We start from the raw sequence: 26,657 nt of genomic DNA, 5'->3' as shown, positions 1-26,657 counted from the left end.
CCCAGTAATCATTAGTATAGTTTGGAGGTCGATATGTAGTACATATCAAAATTCTTTCTTGCGTTTTTCTTATTTCAACCCAAACAGACTCTTCAAAAAAAGTTTCGAGATCATTTAGTCTTTTTGAGATAAATTTATCAGATACATATATAAGCATTCCGGCAGAATATGAATTACCGTCTTTTCTATACAAATTACTATATCCGTCTAGAGAAATTGAAGAGTCAGTGACATTATTACTTAAGTGAGTTTCTGTGAAGCATAAAATATCGTAGTCTAGCCAATTATCAGAAATGAAATTCATTTTGTTGCGAATGCTTCGTATATTTTGGTGAAATATGGAAATACAGGTTTGAATTTGTATCACACTATCAGGGCCAGGATTTATTTCTACATCTCCGCATAACATTATCTTTAAAAACATAAAATTTGAACTGAAATTGGTTTCGCATAACGAACTATTTGTGTCGCGGATGGTCTTTAAGTAGGCTCTTTTACTGTTATTTAAATGATAAAATTTCTTATAAAAGAATGAGCAGACCAGAATTAGCCATATTTGTAACGAGCGAAATATCAACCTAAATAATTTTGCACAAAAATGAAACAGTACGAATTTCTCACGATAAGAAACAGAGTTACGTTCTGAACTTATTGCCACACAATTAAATAATCCGATTGCCGCCCGATATGAATTTAGGCAATTACCCATTTGGATATTTAAGCAGGTAACAATAATGTGAAAATGACAGCAATACAGACATTAACTGAGTATACAGTCTTAATAACCCTAACAAACTGAACTCTATAGGATAGAAAAAGAGATAAACGGAAAAAATGACAAATGTCAGAAATAAAAGTATTGTAGAAAACATAATGCTTCTTGTTGTTCTACTGATTGTAAGAAGAGGAAAATATTAGGGAGAGAAAAAGTTGATTACTTAACATTTTTAGTATAGAAAAATATGGAAAAATTTAATTCTTCAATTGAACAGTTTCTTTGTTTCATAAAAATATAGATAATAAAATAATCACCAGCTTATTCAAAGGAAAATTTCATAACAAAAATTTACTGCTGGAATATTCTAATCAGAATAATTAATGACAATAATAAACAGGTAGAAAGGAGAAAGAAAAGTAGAACATGAAAATTTAGCTAATATCTATCAATGTAACAATATAAGAATTTTTCACACATACATACATACACACACGCACGCACGCACGTACGCACATACGCACTTATATACATACATGAGTGGAACACACACACACACACATAAATATTTACAAGTTTGTTTTGTTTTTGTTTTCAAAATAAAACATTAACTTAGTTGCGGGAGCCACGATTGAAATATAATAATTTTCATCTTAAAGTCAACATTATTACATTTCAATATAATACAATGAAAACGTTGCATATACACAAAAGTATGAGCACTGTATACAATCCAAATCAATACACATTTCTAAAAATAACAAAATAAGACTGATTTGAATACCATGCACATTCACGATTTGCACGTGTCAGTTGGGATTTTATCAATGAAATTCCATAGTAATTTTTAAAGTGTAAAGTATATAGCACAGATACTGCCGATAACTGGCTGCAATTAACACATTTACGTGACATAATATGCACCTCCATTAGACACACTGCCCCTGCAATTCGCCGATGTAAACATCGCATAATTTATACGACACCTGACACGTTTTAACCAGCGAGTTTAAAAAGTTTACACCCTGAATTGGTCTGACCATATTTGACAGTAACTACACGCAACGTCACAGCGACTGTGTAAATTTATGCATATAAATTAATCTGAGTAAATAATACGAGATAACACAAGTGGGTATTTCTACAGAAAACGTAAAAAAATCTGTCCTAGACTTTAAAGTTGCAATAAAAATCACACAAACCTATATTTTATGTCAAACTATTTTCTTACATGTACTTCTATATATGTTCCGCATTACAGTATATAATTCATGCAGATTCAATTCATTGCAATTATTTTTAGAATACTTACATGTAGGCTTTAAGTCAAGTACTGTGTAATATTTTTGCATGTTAAATGACGTTTATTTTCAAAACGTTCGCACGGCGGGAAAAAAATTTAATTGCGAACTGTTATGGACGATGCGAGGTCTTTGCAAGGTTTGTAATTTTGTACGTATTCTTTTATTGCGTCACTACCGTAGTTATTTTAATATGATAAGTAATGTTACATCCGTTTTTCATTCCAATGAAATATTTATCTCTTACGGACCCACCTATATTTTGATGAAAATAAGTATGCATAGCTGATCATGTTTATCGAGAAACTTGAAAAAATTATAAATGGTCACTGCCGCCACAGTCACTACCACAACATATTAACTTGTGGCGGGAGGGACAAAATTGTAGCGGTAGTGACATTCCGACTAAGCCCTTTCAATAATCGCTATAAAAATGACAGTTGTATATCAAATAATGTATAATAAAACGATTGGAGATTAAATTACGCTTTATTAATGATTATCAATTGTATTATATATGTTATTATTTTTTAATGTTACATTAAAAAGGTACATATATTGTGTACGTTCATAATATACGAGGGTTGTTCAAAAAGAAATAGGACTGCAGCTCTACTGTTCACCTTTTTTAATTTACGTACATAATTTTACAAGAAACAAATATCGGAACATGTCCTCTATATACAGTGAAAAAAAATCAAAACAAAATTTTTCAAATAACAATTCTGTGAAATTTTCAAATGACAAGGGGTACGATACCCGGCGCACGCTGATAATACAATAAATGACGTTCATGACGTCGTTAACTAAATATACAATATAACAAGTGTCATCCATCCTGAAAGTATTCTCCCTAGTGCTCTGGGTGTCTGAATCATGTGACCATGATCAGGTTTCATCTGTGAAGATAAGCGAGAAAGAAAGCATCACAATTAATTTATATAAATGGAAAGCCTTGACTGTCTTATTGTGTCACTATTTCTTTATACAATGTGCACTCATGAATATATTATGTAGATGCATCCTTATACGATGTCAACTGAACAATATATGATGTCAATGTGTCTTTATATGATGTCGATCAATCATTATATGATGTGCATTTATGAATATATGATGTGGTAGAATCATTATGTACAGTCAACTTATCAATATATTATGTCAATCTTTCATTATACGATGTGCATCTATTGTTATACTACCGCTGCTTTATATGAAGTGCAAACATCATTATATCGTGTGCTTCTGTCATTATACTGATGGGGTTAAATTTACCGGGTTATATCTCACTAAGCACCGTTCGGGAAAACTCAAAGTAAATTGTATCATATATTGTTAAGCTGACCCTATATAAAGACAATTCTACATAATAAAGTGTAGTTTTGACTCTATATCAGAATGGTTCCACATACTATATTCGTAATTGCACATCATATAATGAAAGACTGACATCATATAATGTTAAGTTGACTCTATATAAAGATGGTTCCACATAATATATTCATTAATGCACATCGTATAATGAAAGATTGACATCATATAAGGACACATTAAAATCATATAATGTTAAGTTGACTCTATATAAAGATAGTTTCACATAATATATTCATTAATGCACATCGTATAATGAAAGATTGACATCATATAAGGACGTGTTGACATCATATATTGTTAAGTTGACTCTATATAAAGAGGGTTCTACATAATATAATGTTATTTTGACTTTATATAAAGATGGTTCCACACAATATATTCATTAATGCACATCGTATAATGAAAGATTTACATCATATAAGGACACATTTACATCATATATTGTTAAGTTGACTCTATATAAAGACGATTCTACATAATATACTGAAAAATGCACAGTGTATATTGATAGATTGACATAATATAAGGAGACATTGACATCATATAATGTTGACTCTATATAATTATTATTCCACATAATATATTCATAACTTCACATCATATAATGACAGACTGACATCATATAAGGACAGACTGACATAATATATTGTTATTTTGACCTTATATAAGGATGGTTCCACATAATATATTCAAAAATGCACATCGTATAATGATATATTGACATCATATAAAGACACATTGACATCATATATTGTTCAGTTGACTACATATAAAGATGGATCCACATAATATATTGATGAGTGCACGTTGAATAAGGAAAGGTTGACTCAATATATTGCTATTTGGACATAACAATGTTCAGGTTTATAATTATAAGACAGTCAAGGCTTTCCATATATATAACCGATTCATTATCCAGCATTAAAGAAGTATTTATATGACAACACAATAAAATGATTAATGAGGAACAATTATCTTCTGTTACTTGTCGTTTGTACCTCTTTAATCATTTTATTGTATTGGTCGTTTGTAACTTTTGAGTCATTTCATTGAGTTGGTCGTTTGTATTTTTTTAATCCCTGTATTGTGTTGGTCGTTTGTAACTCTTTAATCCTTTTCTGTTTTATTCGTTTGTAACTCTGTAACCAATGCATTGAGTTGGACGTTGTTACCTCTTTAATCCATTCATTGTGGTGTTATAAGCGTTTTATAAGATTGATTAAATTACATTAACATAAGAATTTATACTCACAAAGTGTGAAATAATATATAGTCTAGCAGACTTGATATACATGTGTCTAAAAGTCAAGTATACTTTTTATTGAACGATATTTTCATCGCTTCACGGTTATAAGATGCCAAACCTACGTAGAAAAGGCATTTCTGACATAAACAATTCACTACAACCTTACTGAATTGGCAAATTGTTTATATGCGTGTTTGGTTTGTGCGGGATTTGTCTTGTTTAAATGTCATGGACAATCCTATATGAAAAATTAAGCATGTGTCTTACAATATGTCAAACAAATTAATTAGATTTTCTTTAGCACGAAAGCGTTACTTTGTTCTCAATGTACTTTTAGAAATAATTAGGAAGGTAGTTACATCAGTTAAGAAAGAAGTCAGTTCTGCATAACAGTTATGTGACGAGACTGCAGCATTTATTAGGTTTCCGAAGGAAATTGTAAAATATAAATATACGAAATCATATGTGTGAAGAATATGCTGTAAAAATTGGCAATAACGAAATTCATGCTTCAAGTTCATGTTAAATATACATTTTAGTCTAGCCAATCTTGTATTTTGTTGCAATTAAAAATATAGATTAGATTAGAGTGAAAGTCAAGGAGAATGAGATATACCACATATATTTTGTAAACTATACTTATTACGGTTTTTACAACATGTAAGTTAAGATATATATAATGTTATGAATAAAAGCTATTGTCAGTGTACTTCTATATATCAGTTTGAAAGATATACCAAAATTAATAACAAATATGTCCCTTTAAAAGCTGGCATACAGTACAATAATAAGTTGTTTTTTTTTTGTCGTTTTCCTTAAATAATCACAAGGGGTAAAACGTGTTCGATTAAACATACGTTAATGTCTTATCGAAATCAAACTTTAAACTATATTGATCAGAATATTTGTCAAACAATTTTGTACATCGTAAAGATATTATGATAAAATGTTTATAAAGCTTACTACTCTTCATTTGCAAACTTTGTTCAGACCAATAGATACTAATAATTCACAAGTTTTTAACTATCGCAGCAACCGAGGTATCAGACTGATGATCTTTAAAAGAGGTGTTAGAACCTGCTTATCATTTTATTCAAAGGAAAAGCCATATTAAAAGAGAAACAGTTGAGTCATTTTTCTTGTAATGTAACATACAGTCAATTCCATTGTAATTTAAATCTTAAAATGCATGTAGCATAATATGAGATTCATCAAATGCTTTGTTCAACGAATCAGTTTGATCTTCATTTGAACAAGTAAATTACACTTTCACATTTCCCATTTAGCAGAGTATTTGTTATCATTGGTTTAAATATTTACTGTGTTTGACATTGAGTTTCGCCTTAGCTGGTAATAAGGAACGTGAGAAATGTTGCTCTTCTATCGCGCACGAAGAGACAGCTCAGTTTTTATTACTCTCTTGGTATTACCCTTTTGTAATATTTTGTTACTGTTCAACATTTTGTTGAATGGCAATCTGGTCGGAATGTTTTCCGATAGAAATCATAAACTCTAGGACACTGGTAACATCTTCCCCTAAGCTCTACAAAACTGAAAATTTAGTGTCGTCATATCATGTACATGTATCTGCTATATAATAAATGATATATATACCTTCTAATTTCTAAGACAAATTTATATTGTGACCAAATATGCAAATTATAAAGTTTTTATAGTCTATTGTTTTAGAAAATTGTGTTAATTGCCCGTTTCTAACATATTCTTTATCTTGTTTTCTAGATGCTCCTATAAGACAGATACATTACTTTTTATATTTGTGTACTGTCTTTTGTGAAAGAAGTGTAATTGTAATTCAAAATTTTGGTATTTAAATATTCCTTATGTTATAAAGGCCTGTATTCAGGAAATAGATATCAATTCTGAGTGCATTGTTGCAGAATAATGCACGTTTCGGGCCTTGTTTGTTTATATAGAAAAAATTTCCGATAGTGTTAGAGTTATCTTTATTTTGTTTCAAGGAGTTCAGTTTATGTTCAAATGTATGCATAGTATTTCGACATTAATTAAAAGAAATTGAAATTTTGTTTAAACATATTCTTCAAAACGGAGAATTTATGGATCAACTGTTAAGTATCTGATATAAACAACGTATATTGATATGCACAACTTTATTTTCTTTTCATATTTAAATGATGAGGTCGACATATAAATAATCAAGTGCCACATGTTATTCTTTGTAAACACATTCAATATCAAAACTCTGTGTTAAATGTTACGTTTGGCATATAATAGTTTTAAAAAGTACAAAGCACTTAAAATTAATTTACTTAGAACAATCAATCACTATACCTTTGTAATAATACCCGTGTTATTTCAACTCGTGTATAATTTGCTAGAAAAACAACTTAAGATTTCTGAAATTACATTGATACACGTAAATACATGGTGTAATCGCTTCAATAGAATTTTCCCAATCATGTTCATCTTTCATTCTCTGATAACATATCAATCATTATTGAGTAGTTCAACAGAAATCTACAAATGATTGAAACATGTTGTTTTCGTTGGCAAAAAATTGTTGCAAAACAATTCTTAATAGAATATTGCAATTTGTCTATGCATTACGAACTATTGTTATTTATGAACTTAATCCATTCACAAACTATAAACCTATTTTACATAATTATATAATGCATATTTGTCCGCATATAAAACTAAATTTGACAAACTTCAGAAAAAGATGCTACCATTATATATTTAAATGGAACATCGCCTCCATTAAAGAAATACGAGTATATATATTATGTATTTCCTTTCCTTGGTCGGTTACAGTATTATATTTCTTCAAATTAAGATATTTTGCATCTTTTTTTAAACATTGCGACATTTTATCCAAACACATTTGAGTATTGGCTACTTTATGTGTGAGGTACTTTTTTGTAATACTTATAATAATTTAAAGACAGAAACTGTTCATAATATATGCAGCGAGTAGTTTATTTTCTTCCTTTTTCATTTTACGAAAGATTTGAAGTTAATTTAATAGTGATTTGACAGTCTTTATGTACCTTACTTTAATGGAGTGTAAATACATCCTTTTTCGTGCAGAAGCAAAAACAAAAAAAAATCATTAGTGTTATTAAAGAAATAATATATCCCAAACAGTGATTTTATCGAGTTCGGATGCGAGGAATTATATCACGAGGGCGTAGCCCGAGTGATAAAATGATGCGCATCCGAACGACAAACAGTGATGTTATCAAGCGAAGTCTTTAATACCTTTTATTTGCATTTTAATTTGCGTGAATTGGTTATATATTTTTGCACACCCGTGAAAATTGTAACATTATACCATATTTCCTTTTAGTCTTGATTATTAATACCGTAAAATATGCAAGTATAATACCCACTTTTTATATCTGATATTGTTCGTTAGTTAAAGTGTTTGTTGTGTTACAATAGTAATAACAAAGTAATATTTCTAAAAAGTTCATTCTCGTCTACAATAAAAAAATAATGAATCATTAGTCTTTAAAAGTGTCTGTAAAGTGACTCTTAAAATGAAATGCATCCCCAACTACTATTGATATAATTACTTCAATAGTAGTTGTATTTCAATAGTGGTTGCAAAGTGATTCTTCAAATGAAATAATCCCCAACCACTATTGAAATAATTTATTTCAATAGTGGTTTTATTTCAATAGTGGTTGCAAAGTGATTTTTCTAATGAAATGCATTCCAAACCACTATTGAAATAATTTACTTCAATAGTGGTTTTATTTCAATAGTGGTTGCAACAGCGGACAGCAACGGCAACAATCTTTTCGTAAATGCACGTTTTCGTCTTCGTTAATGTATACCTGCGTGCGCAAACTTTATGCAATTTGAAATATTTTTCAGAGGTTAATACTTGGTTGCTGCTCGCCATTATGCGATTATGGCCCAAAGATGTCCATGGATGCGCCGACAAATTACTCAACCTTAAGTTAGCCACTATATCTGTGGATACAAAAACACTGATCTCATATCAGTAAATTGTTCATTTGAAAGATAAGTTCTTAAAAATGATATTGACAGGCTGATTGAAAGAACAACCACTGAACATGGACTGTGATTGATTCCTGAAGTGATACATGTTAAAAGTGCTACCTGGACTCTAAGAAATGCCTTAATTCAACCTTGGTGTTGCTTGAACTTCTTCATTTATTTCAATACTTTGAAGTCTTTTTTTTCAACTTCCTGGGAGCAATTTACTAGTTCACTGTCGGATATTTCATCAGGTCTGAAGTTTGTCTTACTTGTCCTAGGCGTGTCAATCTTTTGCGGTACATGTATTATCTCCGACTGTTCCTGTTGGAATGATTAGGGAATGGTAATGGTTAAGTGGCTGCAAATTTTTATGACCAGAAATTTGAGCAACCACTGTTGGAGAAAGACCTTTATCTGAAAGATTTGAAATGAATGTCTTTCTTCTAGAATGGTTTATTTGTTTTCCACTGAAACCGACACTTACTTAGAGCCTTGGCAATTGTATCGAGGGAATCTTGTCCCATAGGACAAGTGTTAAACCAATTGCCCTCTGTTTGCCAGTATCTATTAACTTGCAGGTAGAACCTACTCTCTGGGTCAACTGTTGGTCTGTTTTCCTTATAAAGCAGGTACGTTTTCATAGGACAATGTGGATCATCTGTAACATGAACAACAATATTATTTCAGTTTAATTTCATTTATTTACATTTTTCAACACAATTAGTTTCTAAAAAATAATAGTATCAAATATATGTCACGTTTGTTACAATAGATATAAGAAAACTTATTCTTATCTAAAATTAAAATTTTTTAGAAAAGATATCTAAAATAAGTTTGCCTTTATAAAAAAATTTAATTACTAGATATGGCTTACCTTTTTCTTCCCAAAGTTTAGGTTTAAACGTTCTTGTCTCATCATTTAGACCTGTCTTGGTCTTGGTTGCCCTCTCCGTAAATTCAGGATATTGCCGCCCATCTGTGCCATTCGTCTTTTGCAACTCAAGGTCACCCCATAACATCGTAACATGTTCCTGCCTTCCTCGCAAGCCTTAGTTCCTTATAAGTTACTTATTTTGTATTCTGATGTAGTGGTTTGCCTACCCTTACTCTGTTTTGTGCCCTGTCCTGTTTTTCTTTGGGGTCCTCCTGGGCTCCTTGCCGCTGGCGCTTGTTGCTGGGTCGGGTGGGGGCTGCGTTCATTGAATGCCGCCTTTCCTTGTCGATCTTGTTTATCATATTTTTTACTAGATGCATTGTGTTCTTCAATCAGATAGTTAAAATAACAGCTTTTGGGTTACCTGAAATCAGTTATAAAACTAAAATAACGCCCAATATCCATTCTACATGATCTTTTCAAATTTATTATTCTGGTATGTAAATTATAACAGAATATGGTAATTATACAATTCTTTCTATAGGATTTAAATATTCTTTACCGTGTCCATAGTAAATTACGGCGTTTAGACCTACTCACTTGTCAAAGTTGTCGCCCTTTACGGTTACTAAGAAACATGCAAACAAATATCTGTAAAACATTCATGTAAATTTTTTCCAAGGAATTAACAATGCTTAAAGTAAATAAAACCATTGATGAGTTAAATTAAAAATGTGACAATTGTACATTACTCATGTACAATTGTACTTCATGATGTAGACTAGATGCAAATAAATTAATGAAAAATATGAAAAGCCGAAGAACTTACCTCCGCCGCCCGTAAAGAGTCTCAATTTCTGTATTCGTGAAAGGATCTGATATGTTTCTTTTGTTTCCCAGTTTTTTCTGTTTTAGATCTTTTGCCTTCGTCTATAGTGTATTTCTCGTATGTTTAAAGTAAGATGATGTTGTTAGATCCTCTGAATAATAAACGTCAACGAGATATCTTCGGATAGACGAAATTATCCCCTGAATTGTAAAGGGTTCAAGTTCGTCACTTTTGGTATTTCTTACAATAAGAATAAATCTAGATAAATTAAGAAAGCAAATAATAGATTGATTGGTAGGCATACAAAGTAAAAGAGCACAAGGGAAGGGGACTCGAGATTCGGGGAAGGGGGTGGGCAAAAAATAAAACTAGGGGCAAAAGGGAAGATAGTTACCGTAGACGAGAAAACAAGGGACACAAACAAAAGTGTCACTAACACAATATAAAACAACAAAGGCTTTCATCTGAGGAACAAAGAGGTGGTGCACCGCATTGGAACGGTCTGCAGCCAAAGTACTGCTGGGAGGTTTTAACCGGTTAATGATGCACCAAACCTCACTCTTAGCCCTACCATGTTCCTTTAAATGAGACATAAAAATGATTGTAAATAAAATGAATCCCCGCCAAGTGAAATTCTAACAGTTTTTATGGTTACAAAAGGTGAACTAAGTAGAACGAACACAAAAATGATCATGTAGATACATATAAAAGTAAACCCAGTGACCATAACAAAGGTACTCAATGTCTTAAGGCCTCAACAGACGGTAGGATTTAGTTGTACAGCACTAATTATAGATAAGATGTACAATTTCAAAGCTATACAACACTTGAATTCAGACGGTTATTCTACACTGTAAGAATCATCTGAGGTTTCACTAAAAAGGATCCTTCCCGATCCTTAACATACTTTTCTCAGTAAATACTTTTTTCGCCATGTTTATGATTGAAACACCTCCATTTAAAAAAAAATATATATCCATTTTTTCAAATGTGAAGCCTGACCGAGACTCAAACCTGGGACCCTCGGAATACCGTACTGCGGCTCTACTGACTAAGCTACCTGGCCGCCTACAAACTACCTCCCCTCCCCTTATAAGAGAACAATTCAATACCGTGACATAATCATTTTCGGAATAATTTGGGAATTCGAACATTACACAACTTTGGGTCTCCTGAAGAGTTTTTCAACATCATTTTTACCCCATCTTACTACTATGTTTACCTTTTAGCCCTAATTGTTCTGGAATTTCATTCATTACACCCATTATCAGGAGATACTTTTGTTATCTGTTACTTGTCATAGTTGGAGGTCTGTAAAAATCTGTACGACAAGATTTTAAAAATAGAACATGTCCTATCCCTTACATCTAGACTTAAGGTTTCCGAAATCAAGAAATAGTAGCCTTCACACATTAAGATGTGTCTGTACATCTTAGTTTTAATTGGTGTTGTACTTCAAAATCCTACCGTCTGTTGAGGCCTTTAAACAAGAAGATCTACTACAAGGTCCCGACAAAGCAATGCAGAAGACGAACATTAAGACAAATTAGTCCCAAAGGGCTTTAAAAAATGTCATCATATTTCGTTAAATTGGAGTTGCATATCTTCTCTTATACGCAATAAGTGCTCTCATCTTAAGTTCACATTCGGTTTATTTTGTCAAGTGCAAATATGATTTTGTCTTGATAAACGGTTTTTTTTTTCTGGTAGATAAATATATTTGTGTCAACAATATTCTTAGCATATGTTTTGTATCATTTCCCCACATTTAAATAAGAGTGAATTATTCTTTTTCAATTCTAAGAATTTTAAAATGAAGAGTCTTTTCTTTTCAAAGCTTACAATGAATAGAAGTTTACCATATATGACAGCATTCTAAAAGGTAGAAACATAATATGATTTAAAAATATAATCTGAATTGCCGTCTTTTTGTTTGTAACGCATGCTGCTCCTAAACATAAGGTTGAACATAGTTATTTATTTCTCCGTTGTGCTTTTCACAATCCTAAGATAAATTTGAACGTGTTGCACTATACAAGAAAAACTATTATTGTTATTAGGAATAAAGTTTTGTTTATCATAGACCAATTTAGGAAAAATGTCTTAAATTTCAAATTCATGTTAACAAGTGACAATACCTTGCAATGATTTACTAGATGAAGTTATTGATACTTACCAAACAAAAGCAAGGCTTGGTGTCTTTAACAATTATAAGTGTAACAATTTCATGCCAATATCTTATCAGGTACAAACTTGTTTGGGCTAAATGATTCTAGATCAAGCTAATTTTTGAGATGTAAATCATGTTTTCATATTTGAATCGCACTTTAATCATGAGAAATATTATTGAAACTTTCAGTTCTTACTTAAATTTTATTTGAGTAGGCGCTCGCTTGTCGCAAGTTTTCTTCTTGTAAAACACATTTGTTAAAATTGTTTTCAATTGCAAAACAAGATTTCTCCTTCAATACTTTCGTGCATCATTCGATAACATGGTAAAAGAGAAGATTTTATAAGAAATATTTAGATAAAGGACAGGAATCATGTCGTGCAACATGAGTATTTCAATCCGTCTTCATTTTAACACGTTTGCAGACAAATGTTTCAGATTTTAAAATGATACATGGAAGTTCTCATTTACAGTACTCAATACAATGAGATAAGTGTTTCGTTAAATTGGATATACATATTTTCTCTTATACGCAATTAGTGCTCTCATCTAAAGTTAAACCAATGTAGTTAGTTTCCATAATGAACTTGAACTGTAAGAGTGTTCTTTTTCGATAAAAAATATAAATAAAAGTAGCTAAAAATAAACTCCATCATCAAAATTAATTATGTTAAATGTGATACATGTCCGTACAATTACAAATATTTTTATAAAGACAACTTTTTGTTAAATCTAGAAAGTTTAGAAAATATTTGACTTGAATTATCTTTATATTTCAGATGAAAATCTTCATATGAAAAGACGTTGCTTTAAAAATATTATAATCATAATAAATATTATTCTTGATTTTTAGCTTTACATTATAAAGTCAATTAAATATAAAAATTATAAAATTATATAAGAATTCAATAACAAGTGTCCAATGGATTAATTGAATACATTGTCAGACAGATTCGTTTGATAGTGTGATAGATTATAGTTATTGTATTACAATATGTGAATATTTAGATTAAAATAAAAATTATTTAAAATCAATATATAGCAATTAAATAATTCAAAAACAAGTGTAGTGACAAGAGGGTAGTTAAAATTATATGATTTTATTGTCAAACAGATTCGTTTAAAAAATGTGATAGATAATACTCATTACTTTTTATATAACTTTTTAAGTTTGTAACTCGTCCTTGTGTATTTGCTTCTTATTTATTCTAAAATGTTCATAGACATTCCATATGATAAGCAATGCATTTTTGTCTCTATTCTTATTTATAGATAAAACTCTTGATTGTTTATAACGAGGTAACAGAAGTACATTATTGTAATAAATCAATCATTTGATAGCAAAATTTTAACTGCATAAGAATATTAAACCAAGCTAAACCAAAAACATACAAAACATGAAATACGCCTGTTCGCGCTTTAAAATTAGACATTTATTTGAGAGCTTTGATTTAATAGAATTGAGTACCCTCAATATATTTGATATTCTTTATTGGTAAAGCTTGATTCAGTCTAAAGTTTTCTGATATGGCAAGAGTTAAACAAATACAGCCAATCTGTTGACCTACAACTTACTTACAACGTTAAGTGAATTAGATATATGTGAATCTTTAACAAGTTTAAATGCAAATGAGACGTTTTGCTCTTGAAAAGTCATTAAACAGCAAACAACACGATTTCGTGACTATCACTTTAACAAGTTATACAGCTTTAACCATAAAAAACTATCTTCAAATCTAAAACGTATTTTTATTTATGTGATTCATGTGTAGTTTAAACCTCTTAAACTATTAAAAAAAAAGACAAGTGCAATAAAAATAATAGGATTTGGAGGTAGTTACATGTACTTAACAATCAATTTTCAAGATAATAAGAAAACAGTTTGAAAACATGTTGATATATTAAACTGTTCTAGTGAAAGAAGAAACAAAATGGATCTGTTCTCGATTCGATAGCGATTTACATTGTCTCTATACAAGAATTAGGCATTGATTTGCACATTGAAAAGATGTATATCGTATAATTTGCCACATCGTAAGATACTAAAACGGGCAGCACGAATAATATTGGACAAAGATTTTGATGCATCCACTGATGATTTATTTTCTGAAATTAACTGGATAAAATTTCTGAAAGAGTAAATTATAAAAAAAGCTATTTTAGTATACAAGTCTCTTAACAATCTTCTTGATTATATGTAAAATCTTCTTACTTACACTGAAAATACACAATTAAGATCATATGAACAAAACAACTTCGAATCCCAAAACCCAGATTTGAGTTCTGCGGAAAATCTTTATCATATTCAGGGTCAAACTTTAGAATTCTCTTCCCTTAAATTTAGATATAAGAAATTTCACAGTCGTTCAAAATCATCTGAAATGGTTATACTGCTTTGATGTATTGGATGGCATATTTTGCGTTCCTTCAATCATCAGCATTGTGTGAATTTAAAAATATGACCAATATGTATTTTTTGAAGATCATTTTAAACCTTTTTAATGTTTATGTTGGATATTTGCTTAGGACGTTGAATTTCTTTTTAATTAATGAATGTGTGATATTACGTTTAACTTACTCATTATTTGACTTAAATAAGTATTTGAGATGTATTCTTAGAAATAAAATTGCTCAATCACAAGGACGTAAGATAATATCTGCGGATATTTCTAAATTCAAAATTTCACCACTACCATGAGTAAATGTAAAATGAATAGTGCTTGAGATGGTACCAGGGGGCGTGGACGGTCACTTGCACTTTCCAGTACTTTCCAGTACCGTCTTTGAACAGGCTCAAACAGACGGAGCCCGCAGCGTTTTCAATTTTGCCGTTTTACGCGTTCTTTGGGGGCTTCCGTTTTTCTCTACTAAGTCTTTATCACAAATGGAGTGCGTAAATAGTTATATCTAACTAATAAATTAAAACATATTTTTTTGTTTGTTTGTCATATCGATTCCATATATATCATATATTTGCATTAAAACAACATGTAATATTTGTTTTGCTAAGATGCAATCTACTTAAATAATAATAACAATATTGTCAGCATAACAATTGCTCCATGATGCTTATAAACAACGTCTTCGTTTTAGAATAGTGGGAATATGGCGACATAGTAACAGCAGGGCTAATTACATTTTTCAGCATAAACAACAATATTTATGAAAATCATGCCATAGCAGTAGACAGTTTCATCAATCAATTTTTGTAGCATTGTTTTAACACTGTTTAAAAGTAACATTCTAACACAATTAAACTCATTATTTTATTGGCAAAGAAATTGTAGAACTTTCTTGTTTTACCTAAATACAAGTACATGATTTGTAAATCTACAAAAAAAACTATTTCACATATAGTAGTCACCTTTGCTGCGAATTCATTGCCATATAATCTTCTTTTAAAATTAATGAAAGAATAAGATAACTAAATGTGTGCACGCCAAACTAGCAAGAATATAGTCTAAGAGATGTGTCACGCAGATAACGCTGCTGTGATATGTGCCAGGTAAACGTATGTCTTACATTATTTACGCTAATATGATATATTTTAAAACGTGATAAAAGTGAAGTGGAAACATTATGGTCATTATGTTTTTATCATATTTTAATCGGAAACTTAACTTTTGGTTGTTCCCAAAAGTCTAATTTAGAAATTTAAGTCAATTTTTTTTCAATGTTTTGTATACAAAAATACAGCTAGACATAAACACAAATATAGTTTCAATATACATATACTGAACCGTTTATGGTTTTCTAAAACTTAATGAATTTAGCTGCTTAAAATGATTTTTGTTTAATTTTTCATAAACCTTGTCATTTGTGTTTCGTGTTCATCCAAAAGCGTGTGCAAATGACAAATCTTAATGAAATATCAACAATGAATGATGATTCAACAACTTAAATCCTAAAAGGAATTTTGTAATTAGATTGATAAAGCAGTTCTATTTTGCACGAAGCACTTTACTTTTGTATTTTCTTTAGTCCTCAAGAGGTTTTGTTTGCTAAAGTACAAGCTATTAAAACTTTTTCATCTTAAGACAATTTATTACAGTATTTATGCTACAATGTCATTACACCAAGTCTTTTCTATTTCCTCCAACATAATAAATCACTATATTAAGACATAACACGTTAAGACAATATGAAAACTGTTCAAGGTACTTTTATTTGTCACTTGCGTGATTGGGCATCCGTCATTTTGATATGTTCAACAAACGTCTTAGAATGATAAAAGCCGTGCAAATTACCTTTATGGGATTACACGATGACATATACAATTTAAGATAATGAAAAAGCCGTGGACAAAGCTAAGCAGTAGGAGCTACTCTTTCATCATGTCTGTTCTTCAGTTTTATTGGTGTAAATTAATGTTAAATTGACGTAAACACATATTTATTATTAGTACTATGTACTTTGACATATTTGTTCGGTTTAAGAAATGATTAGGAATTATTTATTGATCGGTTTAGAATCTTAGTTATGCGTGTTCTTTTATTATCACAATTGAAAAATAAAAAACCATGGACACATTAACTGGACACATTAACTGGAAACAGTATAGTCATTACGTTAATGTTATAGACTAATCTGGGATTTTAATAATGATTCTTCCCTTAATTATGATCTAGAAATTGAAAAATAAAATCATTGACAATCATTGAGTTTGGGAGAATAATGTATTGTCGTAAATATATTATTTTCTCGCGACATTTTCATTTGCCTACCATTCTTGTAGCAAAAGACAATGCCCGAATATACTACTACAACATAATATTCTGTATTTAATTCACGTGAAGGTTTTGATTGTCCTAGTTAAGATGAAGATAACACAAAAATCTAACTAACAGGGTTGCACATTATTAAGAGTATTTCAATCAGAAATCTTTTTAATTACAGAAAGTTCTGTTTTATTAAATAATTATTTATTTTTAATATTCAAAAGTCTTAACAATTGTATCAAGCAATTAAGATTGAATTATTTCCCCAACTAAATCCCACGATTAAACAGTAACGTTCTAGCATACTTTATCTCCTTTTTGTAGTGTAAAATGTCAACGAAATTGTTAAACTCCCCTTGAACTTGATTTCTCCTAGCTCCGTATATTGCTATATCGTTTACAATCAAGAAAATATAAAATAATATCCCAATACCGCCCGAAATCGATCACAACCTCTTTTCGATCGGCCCCGGAAATGTTTTCCTTTTTCCCTTATATGTCGCGAAACGACGCGTGCGCACATCAGATGTTTACCTCGACTACAATAAATGTCAAAAATGTCAAAGCAATGAATTATGATGATTAGAAAGGTAAATAGGTGTTATTTTAATTCCAAATAATGAAAATTAATGTTTTTCACTAATCCTAAAATTTTCCCATTAATAAATCAAGATTATTTCCTCAAAATATTTCATAAACGATCTCTGTTTTCGTCCGTCTGCAAAAATGGATATTTTCCAGGGCCACGCACCTGCTATTGTAGAGTAAAAAAGTATACTACACTACAAAAGTTACGTTTGAAATATATGTATATGCTTAACTGTCAAATTCTTAATTGAAAGTTAATTAATAAACAATGTTACACCAATTAAACAATATTCTCATGTAATTTTTTCCAGCAAACTGTCACCAGAGGAGGGTCATATAGACCTTATGACTCTGACAACCTGACAAATGCATATTTGTCAGTTATGCAAAGTGAGATGTCCATCAGGAAAGCTTCCAGATTTTTTGGTGTTCCTTACACTACGTTGAATGACAGGGTAGCAGGCAGAGTTGATGTTGATGTTATAAAGTCTGGAACATCTCCACTCTTTTCACAGGAGCAGGAGGCACTATTATCAGGACATTTGAAGACAATGTCTGAAATAGGATATGGTTATAGTAGGCAGGAAACAATGAACTTGGCCACAGACTATGCCATCCACCTTGGATTAAGAGGTAAAGAACAAAAACCTCTGACTGATAAGTGGCTCTTCAAATTCCTTGGCCGCTGGCCAGAGCTCAAATTAAAGAAACCTCGTGCCCTTGAAATAGCACGTGCTAAGAGTGCAACACGTAACGCTATTGATAATTACTTTAAAAATCTTAAACAAATACTTGTTAAGTACAATTTATTAGAAAATCCACATCGTATGTTCAATATAGATGAAAAGGGTCTGTGCACTGAGCACAAACCCCCAAAGGTGGTTGCAGGGAAACATAGAAAGACTCAGGCAGTTACATCTAGCAAGTCCAAGATAGTTACACTGATTGGCTGTATAAATGGTGTTGGCCAGCAAGTGCCACCCTTCTTTGTTTTTCCAGGGGCTAGAATGGTTGATGGTCTGATGGCAGGTGCCAGCCCTGGAGCTGCTGGAACAGTGACAGAAACTGGTTGGTCCAACACAGATATCTTCTGTCAGTTTATGCAAGATCATCTTGTTAAGTACCTACCGGCTAGGGACAAAGATAACCCTGTCTTAGTTTTATATGATGGGCACAAGAGCCACTGCTCACTTGGACTAATAGAATGGGCAAAGTCTCAACACATCATTCTCTTTGTTTTGCCACCTCATTGTTCACACATACTCCAGCCTCTAGACGTAAGCTGCTTTGGGCCGTTTGAGGTAGCTTGGAATGCGGCTTGTCATAAGTATATGCGGGAGTCAGGTGGCTGCACAGTTACTAGGTATGATGTCTGCCACATTGCCTGTAAAGTATTTACATCCACACTGACTGTGAACAACATCACATCAGCATTCAGGAAGTGTGGTCTTTATCCATTCAATGATGATGTTGTACCAGACCATCAGATAGCGCCAGCTACTTCATTTTCGCAGGAGGCTAGACCAATTCTTAGCAAACCGACAGCTGCAACAAAGTCAGCAGACAGTTTTCTCGTGGAAAAAGGTGGTCAATTACTTAAAAATGTTGAAACTGCAAAAAAATCAAGAAATACACTAAGCAAAGTAATTGCAGGAAAACCAATTACTGAAGATGATGTTGTAAAGAAACACAAAGAAAATCAAACTTCGAAACAAAAGCCATCTAAATCAAAATCTAGCAAAATTGTATTACAGAAACAAAAAACAAAATCTCCTACACCTGGAACATCAGGTATTCCTTTGAAAAGAGCAAAAAAAAAAAAAAAAACATTAGAGAGAGAATAGATGAATATGAAAGTGAATCTGCAGATGATGAAATACCTGAAAAATATAAGTGTCTTGTATGCAAAAAATTCTCTCCTGATACTAGCAAAAGACCTTTCATAATCATAGTCAAGTGGGGTCAGTGTGATAAGTGCAATGGTTGGGTTCATTTGGCTTTCTGTACCCCAGTAAGAGTCTTAAGAAAAGGGGACAGATTTTTATGCCCCAACTGTGACAGTCTCACTACGCAAAATGAACAATAGAACAGTAAACTGACCTTGTTAATATGTTAAAACTGTTAATTACCGTTTATCTGAAGTTGAAATTTTAAAATTTTCGTTTAGTTGCTAAGTTGATGAAATTTTGACATTGTGTGACGCTTTTTATGAGGTTCAGTATAGATGTCGTAAAGTGATCTAAAAGTGGCAGTAAATTTAACATGGCCGGAAAATAGGTCAACATTGTTTTGATTGTATTGCATATTTGTTTTTCAGGTAAGATTTCAAAAAATTGTTGAATTATAATGTTGAAAGATTGATATTAATGGAATTATAATAGAAAAGTTATTTAAATCACTTCACTGACAGTTGTTGTTGGAAAGTTTGTTAGCTGATCGAAAAGTGGCTGTACGTGGATATAGTATGCCTTGTAATATCTTAATAAACATGTTTAGACAATTTATGTTTGAATTATGCTACACGTTATTCTAAGCATTCAAAACTTTTGTACATTTGGCAATGAATAATAATTATAATTCGGTTGATATTCCGTTCTTAGATCCTGAAAGAGGTCATTAGTAATATATAAAAAACATACCGTCTCTTTTTTATGTTTTTGAAATGAATGATGTTTTTTGTAAGGGAAGAAAAGTATTTCCTGATAATGAAGTTAACATTGCATGCAATAGTTTCTTTGCTTTATTACACTATATTTTAAAGATTAAAGCACCACCATGAACTTATTTTCAAAATCAAATGTAAGTTCTTCAGTTAAGAACCTCTTGTTATTAGTGCATAATACCATGATCGACTTCATAAACTTCCTATAAAATGTTATGATTTTAGTTTTCAATTGACTTTCATTTTTGGAGTTTCCAAAAATTTGCCGATTGGCTAAAAAGCTATACCATTGTGTATTGGCAATTAGAACACTTAAGTGATTAACTATAGTATATAACCACTTGATTTACATGTTGATATCTTTATTGCAAGTTATTCACATTCAACAATGTTGTATAAAGTGAACTGTTTCTCATATGTTCTAAATGTTTAAGACACACAATTGTTCTATTAACAGAAACAAAACTGAGGTTACTTGTATGTTTGAATTAAGCAATGATTCAATAATACAATTAACAAGCTTATCTGAAATTCGATGAATTTGAATCTTTATCTCAGAAACAATATGGATATTTTAGCTTTGTGTATATATTTGTACATTGTTGTAAGACCATAAAAAACAATATTTAAACAAGTACAATCATGTTAAACTTTGTTTCAAATTGATTATTTTACATTCGTCTTTTAAAAGTAATTAGAAATTAGATATTTATTTTGGCATGCAATCTTGACAAAAAATAACCTAATAAATGTCTCGAAGATAATCTAATGTTGGTGTAGATATGCAGGTTACAGCAGATACATTTTGATGCAGATAGATGTGTTAATTCCAGTTATCTTGCTTAAAATTCAATGGAGTGGCTACGGTCACTGACTTAAAATTACAACCCCCTTTCCGTTGTAGACTCGAATACCACCTAGAAATTTGCATTATTTTATGTAAGGTAACTAATTACTAATAATAGGACTTTTACTTAGTGTTTTCAACTTTTTGTGACTAAAAGGATACCCGGTCTTCCCTCGCTATTTTAACTGGATAATTGTTAATTAACCTTTACAATGTGGATTTGTTTTTTAAATGGACTTTTAGGTGGTTATGTTATCGGATTGACTTATAGAAATCTCGTTATTTAGTCATTGTAATGTGTTTTGCTATGATTTTAAACGAAATTGTGTTTACGCAAATAACTTTTCAGCAAAATAAAGAAACAAAACTCCTTACAATTAAATATATTGTATAGTTATAATATAATAAAAATTCCAATTCATTTCAGTCAATATATGCAATATTATCTTGTCTACTTGAAGAAAGTTGTCACCCTTATGTTACGAATACAATGCCTTTATATGTATTGCAGAATAAATTCATAATTATATTCAAATTTTAAAAGGACTTTTTTCAATCAAATAATTGCTCTACAATTTTAGGTAGGTAGCGTATAACATGACCTTGTGGTGTTGTAGTCGAAATATATTGCTACTATGATTGGTTTCCAGTTAAATTAGTCCATAAATATATTTTACTTAAAAGTGAAAGGCGGATATAAATATTTTGTTCTGCTGTTCCGTTTTAATGATCAAATTGAATTCAATCAATCAATCAATCAATCGTTTCCAATTTGAAAACTTTATTAAAACTTTAAATTAAGCCAATACAAAAAATGAAGATATAAAATGCATCTGCTTTCGCATCATTTAAGTTTTTATGTGACAGCTTTGAATTAATATGATTGAGTTTCATTAAATTACATTTGTCATTTTCTATTACATGTAGCAAAGCCTCGCCTAAAACTAAAGCTGTCGAAAGAAGAGTTTGTGTCTCTTATTTAAACAAAATAGACGGCTGAAACCATAGATATCTCTAAAACCGGAACAATATCCTATCACTTTAAAGTTTATGTGTTCAGTAGTTTAACGTTTCAAGACAATCAAAAGAAAAAATTATTGAAATTGAAGGGGAAGGCTGGACTTAAGCAGTCAATGTTCTTATCGTATGTGTGTGCAATTGTAGTTAGTATGTTGATATAGTTAGCTTAAAAATTTCTTTGACGGCTAATGAAAAGAACAATCCATATTCTTGTTTATCTTGTATATCTTGCATTTTATCATTAATGTGCTATAAGTCTCATATTTTGTTGTCATTTCGCTTTAAACTATTCAAATCTTACAAGTCATTTAATATGATTGTCATAAATGATCATAATTATGTGATATTGTAGCATGTGTTAAACCATGAATTTCAAAATAAAATACATTTAATATATGAAATGAGTAATCACAAGTAACTAGTCATATTGTATGTGACATTTAAATTAAATTAGTTTTAAACTTTTACTTTAGGACTGGAACTGTCTTCAATGATATATACCCTTTCACTATTTTTAACAAAACCTGAACATGGGTTAATTTCTGTATAAACAAACTGTGACTGTAAATATATTTACACACTGAATAGACTACAATTCACTTTTGAGAGGCACTTTGGACTAATGGAAATAAAAATGTCCCAAAAATATTATAAAGAAGTAAACTTTATTTAAATATAACAGTGTACTATTATTTTGTGTCGTATCGGTATCTTAATCATTTTATCTCTAAAATACATTTTTGCAATGTAAACAACAACATGAATGATGCATGGGAAGAAAATGAGTGGTGTTTAATATAAATAGTATGAAATTCAAATAACGGTTCTATACGTGAACATAAATAATAAACATAACAATCGCTTTTTAATAGAAAGCAACGTCTATGTTTTAAATAAAGTAACGAGAATATGGCGACATATTTAAAGCAAAGCTGATTAAATTTTCTTTAAAGAAGACAAACGGCAATATTTGCTTCAATTACGCCAAAGTTGCAGACAATTTCATCAATCAATTTAACGAGCATTGTTTCATCAACCTAATCCCTCTATTTCAGAGTAACGTTCTAACATAATTAATCTCTTTGTTTATTGTTTATTGTCAATGAAATGTTAAAACACTTTCTTAACCTCGAAAGAAATTGAGAGAAATAAAATAAATCCGTAAAGAATGTCCATAAGGCAAAATTGAAAGTGATGCAGACTCGGTTTCATTGAGCCTGTTAGTGGAGAATAGTGGAAAATGCAAGTTACAAGTCACACATCCTAGAACCGGCTTAAGCCAAATTCAACATTTAAAATGAAATGGTAAAATTTTGAGATTAGGATTATTTAACTAAGCTTTGTGTTTTATGCATTCAACAGTTTATTTTTGTACCGATCAAAAGATATTAAATGTAGGGAATATATTTGCAATGCTGTTCTTTAAGCGGGAGTCGTTCTTCAAAAGTGTATTTTTTCTGGATCTTAACAACTATTTCGAAGCAAGAAGATGTATTACAATTTACCCGGTATGATTAGTTTAAATAAAATAAGGAAAGCTTTTTTCATAACTTCATTTATTCATTTATTTATTCAATAAACAAATGATACAATGTAACAAATTAATATAAAGGAGGATACTATGTCTCACGCTAAGGTATGGACATTTTAATCGTGTGTATATCTATATATCAAAAACAAACTTTTTTACAGGTTATTTAAATGCATCAAAAACAAACAGTGAAACAAATATTATGAAAACCTTTGCTATACAATCATCTTTAAATTTAATTAAAGAATGAAATAACATTACGTTGACACGCATAACTGACAAGTTGACAAGTTAATACTGTAAAGGATTAATAATTGAGATGGCACTGGTAGGGAGCAGCTTATACCTTATGGTACATATATTTCATCTTCACGTCAACTAACTTGGGACAATGTCAGAACAATCTAGTCATTTTTAGAAGTATAAAGATACAACACCTCCAAATTGTTTGAAATTAAATGATCATTCTTTTTAATCTAAACAGAAAAAAAGTCTTTTAACTGATTCATAATTGAATATAATATAATATTGTTTTGACAGATAATTATCCATTCTAAAATTGATTTTAAAATAAGTATACTCAGAAGAAGGTAAATATCTAAGTTAATCAAGGAGATGAAAAAGACAAATAAATTGTATTTAAATTTTCTGAAACCTATCCTGTGTTTTGTATTCATCCCATTTAATCAATTTCTCAAATAAGAGTTCTAGCATGTGAAAAATTAAACAAACAGCGATACGATTATATGCTGAAATCACTCAACGGTTATAAAATATAAAATGTTTATGCTTTACCACCTCAAGTTAATTGATGTTTTATGTTTTCGTTTCGCAAGAAGTAAATTGATTGCGTGCTTTCCACTTTGCCATAAGAGGTTTTGTTTCTAAAAGTACACGCTAGGGGACAATGTTTTATACATCAAGTTATAAAACCTTGTCTTTTCTGTTTCCTATCACCATATCAATCTCAGTATTAATGCTGTTAAGGTAAAGATAATATCAACACATTATCATATGTTTTTGTTTGTCACTCTCAGGAAAAAATATCCGCTATTCTTAAGAAGTTCAACGAACCTTTTAAAATGACTAGAGCTGTTCGTGCAGATTTATTCGATGACAATTACATGTACTCAGGGTACAAAATAATGTTATAGCCATGCTTGGTCAAAGCTGAAAAGGTTTCAGATCTGTGATACTGTTAAAGCTAACAGTCGTTTTATCATGTTTATTGGTGAATTTGCAAATAATAAAAGATATGTTTATTTTTTTTTGTTTCGCTCTATAATTGTCTTTCCAGCTGATGATCGATTGATTGATTGATTGATTGTACTTAAATGAACACTAGAATGTAGCTTAAAAGTAAAGTGTTGTTACATCATGCAGTTTTTAAATATTTTATGTAGCTTATGGTTTTAATGTCTTTAAACAGAAGGTACAACAATTATAACTGCTTTAAACGATTTGATATTTTTAGGTTTTTTTTTTGTTTGTTTTATAATCCCAATGGAATAAGATAATACACTGAACACGTTCATATGTAAAACAAAGACGTTTCTTTAACTTTTGGTTATATGCAAAATCTATTCCATGTCTAAAATACTTCAGTCGATTAAAGATAAATAATGTATTATACATTATAGTTTCGTTATTGTTCTTACGGCAATATGGAATATAGTATTATATGTTTCCAGTTTTAAATAATTTGCAAATATCACTTCTATACTAAATACAAAACGAATTATTCCATTTCCATTTCTTCCCAAATAATTGCTCTTAAATCTTAGAAATATCGTGTTACATTCAGTAATATTATGTATAATTAGGTCACGAAACAGAGGATTTGTTTCGTAACAAGCAAGCATTATTTTCTATTTTAAACAAAACGGTAATAATGTGATAAAATGTGAAGCATTCAATGGTGTTTTGCTTAATTATTATTTATGGAAAAAATTTAAGCTGTAATAATGTCAGAGAAGCGTAAAAGTGCTTTTTATTAACAAGCAAAACATGTTTTGTTCATGTTCAAATATCAGATGATTAGTGACCTTAATTTCTTAAAATATTCGTTTGTTCATGCACTAAATTCAAAATGATACTTCTTATTACACATATTATACAATTATTGACTAGTGTGTCATTGAATATGATGGGATATTCACCGGCAGATGACATATTGACCAAGGCAATAGTAGATAACGTAATTTATTACGTTTACGACAATAACCATCATGTTTCTTACCATGACGACTAATCAAAACGATCAAAATAACTGTGTAGAAAAACATGTATGTACAGACAATGTTGACTGTTTGACCAATGAGTACATTCATTGGTAAACATTCCAAAATAAGATATTTATTTGAAAATTATTTATGTAATCACCTACAAAATAATTTAAATCATTGGATGTTGAATATTTTAATCACTGTACACAAACTCCGTCAACTAAGCCTGAAAATGTCATTTATTTATTTTCGTTCAAATACCGAATAAAAACAACCAAGAGAACGAAATAGGTACACCTTTTTACATTAGATTTTCCTGCAGTAAACGTGCTCTCAATGTACCATCAGTGAATAGCTGTTTCAATAATGGAATTGCTATTAAGTTTACAAAAAGATAACTTATTTTATTATTCCCTTAGAGACAACAGATTTTCTCAGCTCAGACATTGTAAGCAGATAAAACATTGTGTCTAAATATGATAATGGATAAAGTTTTGTTCTTGCCAAAACTCTTTTTCATTAGTATATTGTATCTAAGGTAAATGAACCTTTATCTATGTATTCATG

General features: G+C 30.5%; 1 protein-coding gene across 1 annotated transcript; it reads left to right on the top strand.

Annotated features, from left to right (window-relative positions):
• Nucleotides 1–17,795: 17,795 nt before the first annotated feature.
• LOC132729962 (uncharacterized) lies at nucleotides 17,796–19,596 on the top strand (the record flags this gene model as incomplete). Its single annotated transcript, XM_060715799.1, has 2 exons — nucleotides 17,796–17,807; nucleotides 18,117–19,596. Coding segments are annotated over exons 1-2 (1,492 nt in total), but the record flags the coding sequence as incomplete, so codon positions are not given.
• Between the last annotated feature and the right edge of the window lie 7,061 nt (nucleotides 19,597–26,657).

This window comes from Ruditapes philippinarum, unplaced genomic scaffold (assembly GCF_026571515.1).
Source record: "Ruditapes philippinarum isolate M1 unplaced genomic scaffold, ASM2657151v2 ctg1876_1_1_1_1, whole genome shotgun sequence".
NCBI classification, from domain to species: domain Eukaryota; kingdom Metazoa; phylum Mollusca; class Bivalvia; order Venerida; family Veneridae; genus Ruditapes; species Ruditapes philippinarum.
Note: the sequence above shows the minus strand (reverse complement) of the source record. Positions and strands in the feature narration are given on the sequence as shown.